General features: G+C 35.1%; 1 protein-coding gene across 4 annotated transcripts in view; it reads right to left on the bottom strand.

The window, feature by feature from the left end:
- Positions 1-18,765, bottom strand: part of ADGRB3 (adhesion G protein-coupled receptor B3) — a 736,713-nt gene that overhangs the window by 150,227 nt on the left and 567,721 nt on the right. For all 4 annotated transcript variants that reach the window (XM_060615856.3, XM_060615857.3, XM_060615855.3 and 1 more), the window contains 3 exons: positions 16,029-16,155; positions 14,310-14,413; positions 10,290-10,392 (listed from right to left, as the gene is read on the bottom strand). In XM_060615856.3, the coding sequence (XP_060471839.1) occupies positions 10,290-10,392; positions 14,310-14,413; positions 16,029-16,155 (334 nt within the window). The remainder of the gene's footprint in view (positions 1-10,289; positions 10,393-14,309; positions 14,414-16,028; positions 16,156-18,765) is intronic.

The raw sequence follows: 18,765 nt of genomic DNA, 5'->3' as shown, positions 1-18,765 counted from the left end.
GTGTGTGTGTGTGTGTATGTGTGTGTGTGTGTGTGTGTGTGTGACTCTGTTCTGTCTATGGGTGACCTTAATGAAGAATTAGCTGGACTCTGCCATCTCTATTTTCTGTGTCAGATGTTACTTTTCTGCCCAAGACTGTCAGATGAGAGACTTTCTTTAATAGGGGTTTTAACATTTATGGCTGAACTTTAAGAAATTTTTCTTCTACAAAGAGAGCCAGCTTTGTTGTCTCCTGCATTGGGCATCTGTTACTTGCTTTTAGCTTCTTCACTTCATAAAATGTCCTGCTTGGTCGAGACTGATTTGATTCATTTTATTTTAATTTTTATATACTGGTAACTAATAGTCACCATATGTGAAGAAATTATGTGTTTAGTTCTTGCTCGAAAGAATTCAAAGTACTTTTCATTCCTTTTTATCTCTGCAGAAGCCTTTTCAGAAACTGCCAAAGTTCCCCTGTTCCAGTCCTGCAGGCTACACAGACTAAACCTTGGGTAGACACTTCAGAACTGAAGGTCATTTTTACATAAAAGCATCAGCCTAAAAATGGCCTGGCCTTACCTTATATTATACTTCTTCTATTTAAATCCTACCACATTCATTTTTTTATGTCTAGGATGGCTTTTGAGCTACACAGCAGAATTAAGTACTTGTGACAGAGACGGTAGAACCCACAAAGCCTAAAATCTTCACTATGTGGGCCTTTGCCCCCAATCTTGCCAGCCCCTGAATTAGATTCTGAAGTATTTGTGAAAGGAGTTCTTTCCTGTACTCTTTTTTTTTTTTTAATTTTTTCCCAACGTTTTTTATTTATTTTTGGGACAGAGAGAGACAGAGCATGAACGGGGGAGGGGCAGAGAGAGAGGGAGACACAGAATCGGAAACAGGCTCCAGGCTCTGAGCCATCAGCCCAGAGCCTGACGCGGGGCTCGAACTCACGGACCGCGAGATCGTGACCTGGCTGAAGTCGGACGCTTAACCGACTGCGCCACCCAGGCGCCCCTTTCCTGTACTCTTTACTCTGTTCCAATCTCACACTGAGACAAATTTTGCCTTGGTCAATGATCTTTAGTGATAACCTCAATCTTCCTCTCTTCATCCCATATTCACCCTAGAGACATATAGCCTCAAAGTTAGTATAATGGGTCAGTGAAAACTCTATTATAATCTTATCTCAAGGGCCTTTGACTTCTGTGAGAATATAATTTAAAATAATTCATTTTATGTGGGTTTTTTAAGCACTTCAATACTTTACAGTGTATTCAGAATTCATAAACATTATCAGCTCTAATTATACAATATGGTTCCCCTGTTGACATTAGCCAAACTTCTGACCAGATCATATTATGTACTAAGAGGGAGGGTGAGGTTTGATTCTAGGGGAGAAAAACAGATAATCTTCAAACTTTTTGTAAGACTCTTTGAGAACAACTTAACTTCTCAAATTCTCTTTCAGATATTCCTGCATAAAGATAAAATCTGATTCAACTCAATCATCTCTCATCAAAGGAAGGTCTTAAAAGTGTTCTATAGTCTTTAGTCTTCTACTCAACTCCTTTCTCTCATCATAAAACAACATTAACACACACAAAAATTGACCTAGGTTGCAATCATTTCAAATAGAGTCCTAATGTAGAAGTGGCTATACTCCTGATAATATAACAGAGCCTCATCTAACAGCCAGAGCTTGCTTCATTCATTCATTCACTCACTCATTCATTCATTCAACATTTATTAAATCTATAGCATGTATAAAGCAAGTACTAGTATTAGTGGTTTTAAGACCTACAAACAAGAGAAAAATACCACCCTTGAGAATCACAGTACAGTGGGCAAAGTTGATCAGAAAATTAATAGTAAGCATAATGTGATTGGTGCTCACAACAGAGGTATATACCATGTTTTATGGAAGCAGAAAGGAGTGCTGATGGACTTCACTAAGATGACTCATAAAAGCCAACACCTAAAAGGTGGTAGGAGTTTATTAGGCAACGTAAAAGTAAGTACAGAAGCACAGGGCAAGAGTGGCTCCAGTGGACATGGGATACCCTGGAAAGCACAGAGACAACTTCCTTTCCCCCAGGAGAGAGCAGAAATGGGAGACCAAAAATCTCTGATAGAAGCTATCTTAGCCTGGAAAGAGAAAGGTATGTTCATAACTCATCTACTCAAAAGGAATGCCCTTTTATTTCCCAGAAGTTAGTTTATGTACTAGAGATATCTCTGAATGTGGCTGATGTTCAGAAAATGCAGTTAATCAGGGGTGCCTGGGTGGCTCAGTCAGTTAAGCATCCGACTTTGGCTCAGGTCATGATCTCACAGTTCGTGGGTTCAAGCCCTGCATCAGGATCTGTGCGGACAGCTCAAAGCCTGGAGCCTGTTTCAGATTCTGCATCTCCCTCTCTCTCTGCCCCTCCCCCACTCACACACACACTCTCTCTCTCTCTCTCTCTGTCTTAAAAATAAACATTAAAACAATTAAAAAATGCAGTTAAATCTCATGAGTCCTACAGACCCACCGTAGAGTTCAAAGCTGGGAATGGCATAATTGGGCATTTACTTTTTATTTAAATTTATTTTTCACAGTAATATGAAGGATGAGCTACCACAAATAAAAGCTAAATGAGCAGCCCTATGTCAGAAGAACGTTATAGTAGTCCAACTGAGAAATCATGAAGACCAAGTCTAAAGTGGGGGTGGCAAGGATGGAGACTAGGAATCAGTCACATCAAGGAGTCTCTTTACATTGCCTGGAGGAGAGTTCTGCTGCTTGAGGATGAATGAACAGAAGGTAATCAAATTACGCCTGGCATCTCCAAAGCAACTACTAGCATTCAAGCCTGAGACTTATGATCTACTTCTCTCTGCTGAATTGATGCTCACTCTGGGACTTTTGCCCAGCTTTGGAGTTTGACCTAAGAACACACAGTGAATGTATAAACTGGTCCTCATGGTTATCTGTCTCCTGATATCTCAAACCATTTGAGGAACTCCTCTTGTCAAATAGTTTCACTTTCATATTCTTTGCTTGTTTCAAACTGATCCTTCATATTGATCTTTTGCCCTATTTTGAAATTGACTTTGATAACGTGATCTTTGACTCCTAGCATACAAAACTAGAAATGTATAATCAGGCGATAAGAAGGTTAAAGCGCATTGTCACATTGTGAACAAAATAATCCTTCATCGCTAGAAGCTTGGGAAAAACCAGGAAATTATCCAACCATTCTGTTCTCTGGTTAGATAAAGATTTTCAGGCATCCAGAAGAACCTTGTCAGAGCTAGTAAGATACCTCAAAATGGACTCAAATGAATCACACATAAGCTTATTACATTCAAATCCTTTTACAAACATCATAGCAAGTCAATAAATTAGATTTTAATAAATCTAAATAGGAAGCTTTAGCTTCAGCCATTAGGATCACACACACATTTGAGACATAATAAACATGCATTTGGGACATTATTGGCAGGAAATGAGTTATATGAGAGGAATTATGAATAAGCACATTTCTTTTGAAGATTATGAACATTATTTTACACAACTTATCAAGTGAGAAGTTGCACAGTTGCTAGGTTTCAGAGTCTCTTTCACTAAAACCCAGGAACCAGATCACCTTCAAATATGCCATCAATCACTTAGAGCTTAGAAAAGGCCCTAGGAAAATACTACTTGTCACCATATTGGCTTAGATTCTGTGTAGAGTGGGAAACCCTAATCCTTATAAAACTAACTACAGTTACTAGCTTCAGAAGTATAGGCCCAAATGATGGATTCAAATAAATGTATTTATTCATTCATCCAATAAATATTACATGCTTAATGTACTCAGACAACATGTTGGCAATAAATTTAAGAATAAATGTAACCTAGCCCTGCCCTAAAAAGAGTATAGTCTGGCCAGAAACAGGTAATATAATACAAGATTGTGAGTATGCACTGGAAATCATGGAGCCCCAGAGCTGGTGTACCTAAGAGTGGAAGATAGGGAAGGGCTTCCTACAGCAGCAGGTAAGGATTGGGCTGTATCAGAGAATGAGCCAGATAAAGACATTTGGAAAATCAGGTGGGTGGAGGAGAGTAACAATGCTCCAGGCTGAAGAGTAAGCAAGGAACAAGAAATCCTAATTTTGATGAATAATTTTGACAAACCTTAAGCAGTTTGATGTTGCTGGTATGATTAAAGTCAGCAGAACAGAACAAGAATGGAGAGGTCACCATAGGTCATGTTTAAGGTTTCTCAAGTTTTATAAGCTACAGAACTCTTTCTCAACAAAATTTTTTTCTGAGCCCCAGTATACTAATGTAAGAAAATTAGTGAATAGAAACCTGTGTAGATAAATAAAACATTTGTCACTGCTTATGTCTGAACAGTTTGAAAATAACTTCTGTAAAGAGATGAGATAGCAATAAATGCACAGAGAAGTGAAGTGGTGGTCAGATTTGAATTTTAGCTCTATCACTTGGGCTACAAGGTAGAGAGTGTGCTTAACAATGCTGGAAGTGGTAGACCAGTGAAGATGACTACCACCTGACAAAGGCAGAAAGCTGGCCTTGAGAAGCATGTGAAGGGTGCAACTGGCACAAGGGGGAGACTTATTGGATGAGGGAGGAGGAGACATTAGGGCTAACTCTCAGAGTCCCAGTATATGTAACTGGGTTGGAGCCTACAGAAAATACGTTCAATTTATATATAATGTGTTGGGTTGTGGGGCAGGGACACAAACGGTGAATTTAGTGGTGAGCAGAATTGGACAAGAGAAAGTCTGAAGCTCTGAAGAGAACACTAAATCAGATGTACATCTGAGAATCATCATGATCATCATCACCATAATTGCAGCTACTGTTTAAGGAGTGCTTTTAGAGTGCTTCATGGGTACTACCCTCATAAAACCTTGATGACACCTCTATAAGGGAGGCATTAACATGAAGCTAAGGTATAGAGAGGCTGAATATGATACTCAAGATCATATAACTGGGAAGTGGCAGGCTTAGTATGCTTAGACCCATCTGGCTTAAAATGCCTGTTCAACTATCACCACCTGAGAGATGCAGATCTCCAGGGAAGCAGATAGAGCACTGAGTCTCAAGAAGATAGGGAGACCATTTCAGAAGGTCCCAGGAGGGACAGAATGGGTGACTCAAGACATATATTCAATATTTCTTCTCAGAAATTGAACACATACACATTCAGAGGCCAGACATGTAAGTAAATGGGGGAAGAATCTGGATCTCTAGCAGAAGAAAGTCATGGAAGAAATAGGTGCATTAGAGGATGCTTCACCCAATTACAGGTATTCAAATTCAAGATTTATTTCCTTTTCTTTTAAATATTTTATTTCTAAAAGTAACATAATCCTTACAACACAAAAACATCTTCCATTAGAATGACCACTGCCTTCTAGTTTGGTCTATATCTTTACTAATTATCTCTATACAAACTACAGAACAAAAGCAACATTTTATAAAAGGTAAATAAGCACAAGATGAAGAAATAAAACTTCTTAGAGTATGTGACTCTTTTAAAGAGTGCTCCAACACAGAGAATTTTGGTATTTTATGCAAGACTGAATTAAAAGACAAAGCCCATTACATAATTCAATGGTCCATATATAAAGAAACAGGAGATGAATTTCTCCTGAATAGTGCTAAGGAAATGTTTACACCTATGAAATAATTTGGGAAGCTTCCCTTGATAGATCAATGAGAACTTCTGCTAGGTCTCTTAAGACTAAAGTTAGTGTCTAACTTTGTCTTCTCACAATTGACTACAATTTTTCAAAATACTTATCTTTTAGGATGTCTTTTTAGGATGCCTGTAATTTATTTTATAACACTTTGGTATTCTCAGTATGATGCTATATATGTGCCAATTAGTGCAACCTTTAATTCTAGGAGCTGTCCAGAAATGCATACAACAGAGTGGTCAGCTGGCATTACATTCAAAACGGCCATACTCCAGAGATGGCAACTCCAAGTCCTTCTGATCTAGGTAGATTTGCCCATAATCAATACTTGACTCATCAACCTGAATATAAGAGGCTCGTCTTTATTGATAAACTAGTGTGTGGTTAATCACTACAGTGGGTGTATTCATTGGCTCCCTCTGATGAAAATAAAGGCTTGAGAATATGTGGATTAGCTAACATGGTTAAACAAACACTTCTTACTCTTGATGTGACTATATGAAAGATTTCATGGAGGCCTATATCCAGCATATTTTAGAGATGGGGCCCACAGTTTTACCCCCAATCATTCTGTGTCCAGACATTGGATTAGGAGGATTTCTGATTGAATGATGCTGACTCAAGAGCACAGAAGACTGCTTCTAGACTGTTGCTATGTCTACCTCAAGTGAATGCTGCACACAAAGTGTGGTCCAAGTACCTAAAACAACAAGGCCCTAGGATTTTCACTGAGCTTATAGAACAGGTTTGTTCCTGATTTGCTAAAACAATTATCTAAAAAATATCTAACTATTTGATAGAATCTGGACTTGACTTGCTTTCAGTATAACCTGGTAGTGAGGTTGTGGGAAAGAAGCTATCTCTTAGCATTTTAAAGTTCTTGGATGGCTACTGTTGTCTAACCAAGAAAAAAAAAAGTTTTGCTAAATTTGGCTTTTATCACTTTTTAAAAAGAATTCCATGAAGTCTTTAATATCATACATCATTTCAAAGTCTTTTAGAAAGAAGCAGGGATATATTTTGTGATTAAGAAAACCATATTCTGAATATATGTTTCCAAAATAATCTTTGTTTTCTGCAAAACAGTAGGACCAAAAAGAGTCTACATGGTTCAAAAAAAAATTGCCTACTTTAGGGTACCAAGGAAATTCTTCACAAACAATAACATTTCAGTGATATATGAACATCCTGGTTGAAATTACACAAAGATATTAGAAGGCAATGACCCTTTATGAGAAAGTGAAATATAATGAACTATAATGAAGTGAGTTATCACTAAATTGTATAAATGTATTTTAAGAGATATAAGAAATTACATTTGATTCCTTAATTTGCTTGTAATAATTGACTCCATAGCTTAAAGATTTGAATACATCATACTTTAAATAATGAATTATTTCAGTTTGTTTCTATCCCAACTCAAAAGAAATACTCAGTAGTGACACAACTGAGTCTATCATATTTCAACAAGCAGTTCAGAGAAAGACCCCAGTATGACACTGCAAAACTATTCTGGATCAGCACCAAATAGCAGTTTTCACACAAACTGGCCATGACAACTCTCAGAGGCAGCACCAAATAACTTGTTCATCAAGAAACTCTCACGTGTTTCCATTTTTCCAAATGAAGAATATTAAAGCATCAATCAAAACTGACCAAGGAAGTCAAAGATAGGAACCTGATCAATTACAAAATGCCCATAGCAGCAATGGGGTCCTACACACAACCTAAATAAAATGCTGTAGCCACTGATCAATATATTACTTTTTAAAAATGTAATAGGATCAATGAAGTAGGATCAATTTAATTAGCACATGATAAAATATATTATTTTCCCCAGAAACTTGGTATTATTAAGAATGGCTGAAAACAAAATCCCATTGTTACATTTTTCCCTTCTAGTCACAATGCATTAGTGAATTGTTCTAGGCTTGTAGAATCATCTACTCAGAGGGCAGTAAAGCAAAGTTAACATAGCATAAGAGAAAACCAGTACTTTCTCATTTTCTTCACCATTACTACCACCTACCAAACCCTTCTCCCCACAAGTGTAACTGTGGCAGCAAAAATTAGCATAGGCTATCTGGAACAAAACTACCATGATCCCCAAACCACATGGAATCTACTCTGCAGTTAATTACCTGAGGCGACTATTTTTTTTTAAGCCCATACTAGCCATTCTTTATAATCAGAAATGAAAAGTAAAACTAGACTTGTCTTATTCTGCCTTTGATGTTCCTAATATTTGTAAATATCAAAAAGACATCTCTATCAAAAAACAAGGACACTGAAAAGCTGGGAAAGGCAAAATGGGCAAGAATCATGTAATTTCTAGACTAGTTTCTGAATATTATTACCATTTAGACCTACATAATATGGTAGTCACTGGCTGCATATAGCTGCTGAGTACTTGAAATGCAGCTAGTCTGAACTGAGATGTATTATAAGTATAAAATACACATCAGATTCTGAAGACTTAAAAATTATTACAAAATATTGTATTAAGACCCAAAAATGTTAATTGTATGTTGAAATGGCCATCTGTTGGATATACTAAGTTAAATATATTATTAAAATTAATTATTAAAAGTAATTCTTGTTGCTTTTTTAAGCTGGCTAATATTATAATTATATACATAACTTGCATTTGTGGCTTACATTATATTACTATTGGATAGGAATGATTTAGACAATCATCACTGTAATATGTAGTAAACCTTGCGAAAAAGTCTACCATTTAAACATTGGGCTCAGCACTTGTAAAAACTTTGCCATACAGCACGAAACAGTTTTAAAAGCACATTTTGTATTGAAGATCCGGTAGTTTTCCAAATTCTAATGAGTGTTAAGAGGGTAAACAATGATAAAGCAAAGGGGGGCTTGGGTGAAAACAAAACAAAACAAAACCAAAAACTTCAAACTATGGGCTTAAGCTACCACAAGCTTGATTTTTTCTGATTCCCAACCCAATAAATAATTCCTATGTCAGAGGAAAAGCTCTGCTTTTCTACCTCGAGTCTTAAGGACAAAGAATTGTAAAGAGGTATTGACAAGTAAATGAGCATTTCTAAGGGATCTGAAGCCCCGCCCAGGTAAACAGTCAAAAAGGTAAGGGTGAGATGAGTAATTTAGTAATTCTTTAGGGTTTACAGTTCCATCTTTTCTCCATCTCTCCTTACTTCCCTTTACTTTTCCTCTCCTTTCCAGCTTGTACCAGTGTTTACACCCACTTTCTCCGATGTTGGCTATTTTGTACATTTCTTTCTCTTCTCCTAATTCCGTCTGGCATGTTCCTCAACTTTGGTCTTTATCCTTTCTTCTTGTTTTCCCTTTTCATATTCATATATATGTTTGTTTGTTTGTTTTAATTCATGTTATAGTCCTAAATAGGAGAAAAACTAAATATTCAAGTACATGAAAGTACTTTTTCACTTCCACAGGGCCCTTTATTGGGTTGTTAACTGTTTTTGTTTTGTCCTTCAGGGTTAGTGATTCCCCCTTGGGTTCTCCCCCTGGCCTAGACCAATATGGTTAAAGAAGAAATCCTATCAGAATCACCTAAAGAACTTCCTAGGCCCTACCTACCCAGATCCAAAATCAGATTCTTTGGATTCTTTGGTGGGAATCAGCAGTTTTAGGAGCGGAGATTAGCAAAACAGACCGTCTATAGTTCTTGACATTGATACCTCTCCTACAAATATCTGATGTATCAAAAAAGACATGCTGAAAAGTGTATTAGATTTTTTTTTAATTATAGCTTCTAAAAAAGTTCGATAACTGGCTTTAGCACTTGACAATAAAAAAGCTGAAAAAAACAATAGGCCTGGATTAATCAACAAATATTATCAAAGCAATGTTTACCAGAATTCCTTTGAGATTGGGGTAAATTAAAGATTGCTAGTATGGGTTTCTTGCAATGCATTCAGAGTAGTTTAGTAAAGAGAGCTGACAGTCATGTCTGGAAAAAAACATGATCATTCAATTCAAGTCAGTTCTTGTAAATAGGACCTATACTTTCACATTCTGCTGAAAGTAACTGTTCACCTAAAGAACTGTTCACCTAAAGTAACTGAACACCTAAAGTATCAGTGCTTTTTGGTTAAGTAAAGCTTTTTGAAAAGCATAAAATCTAGTGTTTTTAGCTAATATTGTCTTCAATTATTGCAATAGATAATTTTTGGGTAGATGTTCATGTTCTACGTTATACTTGTAAGCATTTTATAGTTGGCTTTTAGGAATCAGTGTGTTAATAAAGTAGACCAAAACAGGGGCAATTCTATTTGCAATTAGGATAATGAATCAAAATTTGTGCTTTTGATGTTCCAAGGCTTTGAACTCACAGAGCTTTGATATAATACTTAACAAACATATTTTTACTATTATAAACAGCCTCTCAATCCCCAGGAAATTAAGCCAAGGGAATGTATTTCTAGTCTAGATTAGGCAATACTTTTATTTAGTAAGCAATGAAATAATTTTGTTTTTAAAAATAATTTTTATCAGAAGTTCTCCATTTTATCTAGAATGTTTAGATTTTCAATAATCAACTTTATGTCAAAACATAAACACACATATAGAATCAGAATAATTACCAGTCATACCTTATTATGTGTCTGAGTCTGTCCAACCAGTATGAGGATGTTGGATGAGATGATAGACAGGCAGAAGTTAATTAGAATTATAGACCTCTCAGAGCGTATGTACCTAGCCAGAAAGAGAGAGAGTGTTCAACTTTAAAATTCAGAACATGAAGAATTATGAATTATGCAAATTGGTGAAATTCATCCAGAAAAAAAACACTAAAATATATCCTTCATAGAATAAAATATATGAAAAACTTTTTTTAATAAAGATTATTCTTAGAAACCCAATTTTATAGTGACATGGCATGTCCTAGAGTCCTTTAGAATAATTTTTTTTCTTTAGACATTAGTGTAGACAACATGGCATTTCTAACAGTCTAAGTTGTACATCTGTTATCAATATAATTTTTTACTAAAAATATAAAATTTCTTGGAAATATATCAATTACTATAATTACCATTATTTATATGTATATATAATATGCTTATTATTATAAAATCAATAGAAAATCTGAAAACCAAAAGGAAAAAAAATTCCACATAGATTCTCAAGTATTCCTTTGTTTCTAGAAAGCAGCCATTACTTTCATGAAACCATGAACACTCATCTACCATTTCATACACTCAAATATTTTTATGTCATCTTCTACTCTTTATATTTTTCTTAATTGTTCCAAAAGCAAACAAAAACCAAAACCAAAACCAAACCAAAACAAAGTAAAACAAAGCAAAAAAACCAAAAAACTTAATCTTCATCTCCAAAAACTAGTCCAATCCACAAATGATAATTCACCACCAGGCTGGAAAATTACTTGGTGTCTGCCATGTTTTACCCTTATGAAGGAATGTTTATACAAAGTCTGTTACATAATTTTTACATGCACCAAGAATGTAAGCCATAGAGAAAATGGATCAGAATCAAATGTTCTACCAGCTGCTTACCCTGAAAGGGTAACAGTTATTTTGCTCTACTGTACCTTACGGTAAATTACTGAGTGACAGTAACAAAAAGACATACTTGTACTTGCTGTGTGTTTGAGACTGTTCAATTTGTATTAGAACATGGAATCACTCTCCACAGCAGGCTAGGGCTTTCCTGTGCAGTGTCAGATGGGGGTGCCAGAGATCTGGAGGCACTCTTTGGAAAGTAAAATCTATCAAAGTTCCTTCTCTATCTCTGTCTTTGAGGAATATTTAGGCAGAAGCCTCACATTCCATCATATATTTCAGAAGAGAAAGCAAAACGAAAACAGAAGTAACAATAAAATACAAAAAGCAATTTTTCAGTATGAAAAAATTTCCTTTCTTCATAAAACAAACCCAAATAGGAATAACCTAGGACAATTCTCAATACAAAATGTCCTCAAGAGTTGCTTAACCTTGTCCCTGCATCATCACTATCTAAAAATATAATAAACCACACACTGGGAAGCTAAAGACATCATCAAATATTAAGTTGTTTCTTCTTTCGTGAGTGGGAGATATAACACATAAAGTTTAAGGGCTGCAAAAAATTGACCCTTTATATGTAAATGGCTTTCATGACAACATAAGCACACAGATGACATTATTAAAAGGGTTTCAGTGATATCATTTGCTCTGTAAATAGGAAAATCATGGTGATAAAAGACCCAGACTGACCACCGTGAAGAGACTTCAGATGTTTCTGTTATTCATAAATATTGAGTCACATTATTGCTTTAAAAATTTCTATAAAATGTCTCAACTTCCAAAACTTTTTATAAACATATTTGGGGTTTTAAACAAAATTTGTAAATGCATCATTTCAATACACAGATTAAAAAGATATGCTCAGGTGTTCTTAGATGTAATAATATAACTCTACAGAACATATTTGTAAATGAAGAGAACATAACTTAGTGTATTAACTTTTTGATGAACATTTCTAATGAACTATAAGGGATACCAATTTTCAAAATACTATCATATATAAAATAATTCTGATGTTCATACATCTTGCAAATCATTGGAAAATTTAAAAATTTATACTTTTTAATTAGAAAAAAAAACATGAGTATTACCATACAGTAATACCATCCAGTAATGTAAGGTAAATTTAATGTTTATAAAATTCATTAAATTTGTCACGCTACAAGATTCACTCAATAATTTATGAATCTTGAAACTTCTATAAATCTATTAATATTATTTCAATCATTCTATTTGTAGAGAATGAGTTGATTAGCAACTAAATTTTTAGGAATCAAAATTTATGTTGTTTCTTAGTACTGTCTTCTAAATTTCTCAATTTCACATCAAGTTTTAATAGATCCTTTCAGGTGTTTGAGTAATTCTTAGAAAACTCATAGGTGATTTCTCTGGATTTTCTGGATTAAAGAAAACTTTATTATGGACTAATTAATCCTGTATTTCCTTATATATCATTTATACTGGCAGTGGTTTTGCTAGTTTTACTATAAGTATTGAGAGGAGAAAAGAAGGTGGAATTGGTGACTGAACCCTAAGTATTGAGAAATGGAACTTAGTTCTAAATACTTCAGTGAGTATGAATTATGATGCAGTTGTGATTACCTAACGTCCTGGCCCTTAAACACTGCCTCATTTTCTGAAAAGTGCCATTTAGGTAATTGTGGAAGACAAAGGTGTCTTTTTCCCAGCCTTTGTGCATTTTGTTCTTGTATTACCAGGGCAATGTCTGCTTGACTGACCAATGAAGCCTGGGTTCTATTGTCTACAACGCTGTGCCTAGGCCATTTCATGGGACTGGCCATATTTTTATCAGATAGTCTCACTCTGTCAGTGTTTTACTACCAGATAACTCCTCCACAGGAAGGCAGAACCTCTATTATGTACCTATGTCAATGGAGCAAGAATGTGTACATATTTTGCTTGAAGCATGAAAATTTTAGTATCTCTGACAATTTAATATCCTGGAAAATTAATTCTTATCCTCAAAAGAATATAAAATATGGTGGACAATTAGTTTTTTGAAAGGATGTTGAATGAAATGACATTTCTTTATTAAATTATAATTACTTTTTCAACTGAATTGCTCTTAAGTAACAGTAAACCACAAGGACTAGCTACTTGTGCAATTTTAATATTACAAGTTTTCAGGAAATAATATACAGTTATCTAGTTACTAATATAACAACCAATTTGGGGACATTTTTAAATAATCAAGATGGATATAAAAATGTCTCACACTTAATATTTTTAAATCCATTTGGAAGTTTGGCCATTTGGTTAGGTACTGTTTACCAATATGTGAACAGATATAATATAATGTCTAAAATACACAGGTCTAATTTTTATTAATAGAACACATCTTCAAGAAATACTAAGTTTCCATGCACTATCAAGCAGATGCAATTTCAAATACTGTAGAACAAAGTTTTTCAATTACATGCCCTTGTTTATGTATTTTTCACTTGTAATCAGTTTGCCAAAATATGACTTTTTGGAAACATTCAACCACAAGACTTTCCTATAGCATTGTGGTATTTGTGTATTAGTAATACAGAAGATTTACTCATTGTCCGGGATATAATGAAAGCATGTGCTTAAATTCTTAAGTTTAAAACTTAAAACTTAAGAATTTGGAGAACATATTTATATAACAGAGATATTACTTTGGCTGTACCAATTAAACTCTAAAGCTCAATGGCAATTGAGATAAATAGAAACAAACATAGACTAAACTTGGAGTATTATGGATACCATGTTTGAGGATAAGCAACTTGTTGAAAGCTACCATCATTTGAATTGGGAAGGAAAGTGTGTCTGTTCTGTTTATTTTCTCATCATAGGCAAAAACAGACAAGAAATTTAGTAAGAACTTTTATTATTATTATTTTTATTATTTATTTATTTATTTATTTATTTATTTATTTATTTATTATTAAGCTCATTTATTATGGCTCAATCACTGCAATAACTCTGCTCTAAAAATACTTCTTTCAGTAAATTAAAAAGGAGAGATAATGATGATCATATTGCCAGGTTTAATCTGAGTAACAGAGCATTCCAGTGCAAGTGCATTAATTGATTACATACCTCCATAATGCTGCATAGACAACTGCGAGGGTGATCAAGGCCAAGCAAGAAAGGCCACTGCCTACTATTAGGGTAACTGAAGGTGTACCAGAGGATTCCATGATCTGTAAATTAAACAAAAGAAACAAAAAAAGGAGAGATAACGTTTTCATAAATTGAAATAACTTCTAAACTCAGCAAAACTACCCTATCCTACTCAAAAACAGCCAATAGAGTTGTTATAGTTACCAGATAATTACCCAGTAACCACTCAGTTCATATATTCTCAACCTCTAAAATGACTAATTCTAGCTCCCCCCTCTCTCCCACTGTGAAGTAATAAAGGCCTGAGAGTTTTAAATGCTTGATTATGGCATACTACCCACTATGGTTTTCTACAACAAATTACTAAAACTAAAACTATGGTGAATATTCACATGTTAAATTTTCTCTAGCTGAAATTTGAAGCAGCATTCATTTTTATTCAACAACTATAGTTCAGTTATTTCACAGTATGTTTTTGGGTAAAATTTACTTTGATCTTCTCATTTATAACTCATTGCTTCCCCAATCTGGTGCCTAGATATTGAAAATTGTTCAAACTTTCTGACTTTTGACAACTTTGTTCTAAGTCAAGTATTCTCTTATTTAATTTCACTTGCTTGGCCTCTAAGGATATAGAAGAAAATCAGATTTCAAAATCAGGAACTTAAAACATATTTTGTGGGTTTTTTTCTATATTTCTAACGAAATATGCAGAGATGATTTTCATAATGCCAGTACCAGTCCCTGAAATACATGACCTTGACAAATAAGCTTTATATATTTTGAAACATATATAAAGATTATAAGCAGTCACTGATTTGAGAGGTTTCTTTCTTTAGACACTAACATGATACTAACTAATGAAATCTATTGTTTTTCTTATTTTTAATACTGGAAGTTTGAAGAAATACACTTTAAGATCAAGTGTATTCCAAACCTTAGGTATGCACATTAAATTATATTATGTATTTCTGTCATCAAAATAAGTAAGAAGAGTGAGGCATATTTAGGCCAAATTTAGACAGAAAGCCACATTCATCTAAATAATTATTTTCAATATTTCAATTTTTGAAATAATCTTCAAACTGCATTTTATGAGGATATTATTTTTCTTTTAGATAGTTTATGCAGCTGTCTATTTCAGAAACTAGTTTTTTACAAGCCTATACACTTTTAAGGAATGATTTTACAGTTTCAGGCAGTCTGTGCTTTCATGAAAACTTCATTTGTTTTTTTAAAAATAAATATCCAAGGACACCCCCAGAAAACCTGTACTGAAAATACCCAATGCAGATATGCAATATGTTTGGCTTATAGTGTCTGGGGTCTTCATTCTATTACCAACAGTATTCTCACAAATTCCCCAGACCAGCTTTTCAGTTCCAAAATAAAGGTTAAGTTGGCTATTATTTTTATTTGAAAGTTTGCAGCATATTAGTAATATGATGGAGTACATCCTCAAAACTATACTGCAGAAATTTCAAGTTAGAAGACATAAAATTGAGTAGTATTTAGTTATAACACACCAACTAGAATTCATTTTACCAAGCTACTGAAGCTAAGGAGGAGACGAACCCAATTTTGCCACCCTGCAACATTTTCCATTTCCCCTTTTAAAATGCAGTTCCCTGGAGAAACCCTCGCCACAATGTCCCTGCCTTTGCATTAAAGCCTTGTTTTCCCTTTGTTACTTACTATTTCTCTAGGTTGCTGAGCCAAAATGGCGAAGGTAGAGAGACGATCACATAAGCATTTCGTATGGGATGCATCGGTAAGCACAGTTTTACATCCCTGGGTGGACCACGTTCCCAAAGACTCGTTCCTGCAAAGGGGGGGTGGGGGGGAGATCGGGATAAATACGCCTGACGGCCAAATCCGTAAAGAAGAAAATGCAGTTTAATTGAGAGAATCGTCTACTGTAATTCCCGTCAGGAAAAAAAAAAAAATCTACTTGTTGTTGAACAGAACGTAATTTAGATGCATCTCCAGTAATGCAAAGCGAGAGTGTTTGGAAAAAGCAAGCAGGAGCGTGCAGAAGAGCTGTCCAGCGCCGGAGGTGCTGAAACCGGGACTAGCTCTGTCCAGCCCTCTGCGAGGAACAGCAGCGGCGGTGGCAGCACGAGCAGCCGCCAGAGCGTTGGCAGCCACTTCCTATGCTCATCGGATCGTTTCAAACACTCAGAGTGTAAAGAGGCTTTTCAGATTTTCATACCAGCTCTGATTCTCGTCCGTATTTTTGGATCGTGAACGCTGGATTTTAAAATGCGGATTTCTCTGAAAAGCCTGCCTAAAAGGTTATATAGCTTGGGTTGAGTGATAGGATCTTTTCCTTTGCTGGTTAGGGATTTTTCCTCCCTTTAGAATTAGCTGCTGTGAAAATTTCACCCTGGAAACGGGAAGCAGCAGCAGCGGCATCAGCTGGTTACGACTCTCATTGCCTTTGCCTGGTATCCAGGGGAGGGGTAGGTTTCAGACATAAGCTTCCCACTCCACACTTCATTCAGCCCAACACGCCTCTGAAACCCTTGACATTTCTTCCCCTGACCTGCCTCTCTGCCCTGGAGTAGAAACACTAAGCTAACACCAGGTCTGCTAAAACATTTGGAAGAATAACCATACCCCAAAGTCCGGTAGGAAGGGGGAAAGAGGGCCTGCTTCAATTTTGCCTTTGGTCTAGTCATTCAAAATTCTAAAGCATATGGTTTATTTCCCACCCCAGCAGAACAATAAAAATGGTATCAACCTACGCTTTCTTAGTAGGGGGATAAGATGGGGGGAGAACCCTTCCACCCCCAACTGAGCTACTCTACAGGAAGAGGAAGAAAAGAAAAAGAAAAAAAAAAAAGCTAGAGAGTTTGACCAATCAACTTTATTACCATTACACGTGTTATATACTGAATGCACCAATTTTCACCTCCCCTCCCCCAGGTATGGAAACTCTCTAACTAGCAAACCTGTGTATGTGTGTGTTTTAATTTCAAACCACGTTATTATCTGTGTTAAAAACTACTCTAAAATTTGAAGAAATAACACATAATTTCGATAGGATACTTTTGATTTCACCTACTCTATCCTTGAATGCCTAAAGCTATTGGGTTAAATATGTATGCAGTATATTTCTGAGAGATTTCAATGAGAGAGGCTTTTCTCTGACAGTTGAACCTCCAAGATGAGCTACAGAATATAATTCACACTATGCTTTTTGGTATCTAGAAGCAATGTTTCTAGTATTTGTGATTTTTGTATCATTAATATTCATGACTCAAAATACTCTTAATTACGAATTCTTTTAAGAAGGAATACACTGCATTTGAGGAGGACTACATAAAATATTTACCTAAGTTCAGCCAAAGAATTTTAAGTATTACCAATTCAAAATTAGGAGGTCTCTTTTCTTTCTCATGATATCATGCAGCCATGACAAATTTAAAAATATATATCACTTATACCTTCAACCAACTGCAACAGTATTAAATTTCAGTTCTTCCTAACCATAGCAGCACTTCAATTTATTTCATTAACTATCTGTCTTCTATCTTCTTGAGACAAACAGTTAAGGCCAAATGAAAAACATTTATCTTAGTTGATTAAAGTTTAAAGAAGAAAGATATAGTTAAGGGAATCTGACGTGTTTTAAAACATAACCTCTGCATTATTCAGCCTGGATGGCAGCTCTACTTTAATGCTATATCTGTGCTTTCAAGATGGAGTCTAGTACTTAAACTTTTCACATTATGTAGCTATGACAAATAAAACAAAGTCTTAATAAGGAAAAACTTTACTGTAAATAAGACCTCATATGAGACAGTTATATATTTATATCCAGGTAATGAAAGTTTGTTTACTCAAGAAAATATTAGCATTACTAAACTTTGGCTGTCAGATATAAAGTCTATGTTCAATACAACGCTGCTAGACTCTGAAGATCATGTAAATTTTATATGACATCTTAAGAAAAGTAGGTCAATTTAGTCTGTTTTGTTTGTACAATGATTGCATTGCTGACCTAGCCCAGCCTCAGGCAAAATTGGAAAGTAAGTGACACCAGTCTCACTCCACCCCAAGCATGAAATGCTTCAAATCTCATGGATCCCCTCTTCATGTGCACCTTCCTGAGGCTACTACCTAGCCTATGTCCCTACATTCCTTTGTAATTATTTTCCCTTTGTTGACTTTATGTGATTAAACTAATAATAATATGAGTGACTGAGTATAGTATAATGTGCACTTCCTGGTTTAAAACAAGGTAGAAAATACAAAATAATGTATCTGATAGGAGAACATCAGGATTTGGAGATGAGTAGTGGAGAAGATATTGAAAGGTCAGAGGCAATTACCCAACTTCTACATTTGGTAGAAGCTGAGCAAAAAAACATGATGCCATTCTCATACTATACTTTATATTATTTCATAAAACCTCTTGATATTTTAA

This window comes from Panthera onca, chromosome B2, assembly GCF_046562875.1.
Source record: "Panthera onca isolate mPanOnc1 chromosome B2, mPanOnc1 haplotype 2, whole genome shotgun sequence".
Classification (NCBI taxonomy): Eukaryota; Metazoa; Chordata; class Mammalia; order Carnivora; family Felidae; genus Panthera; species Panthera onca.
The sequence above is the reverse complement of the archived record's forward strand: the minus strand, read 5'-3'. Positions and strand labels throughout refer to the sequence as shown.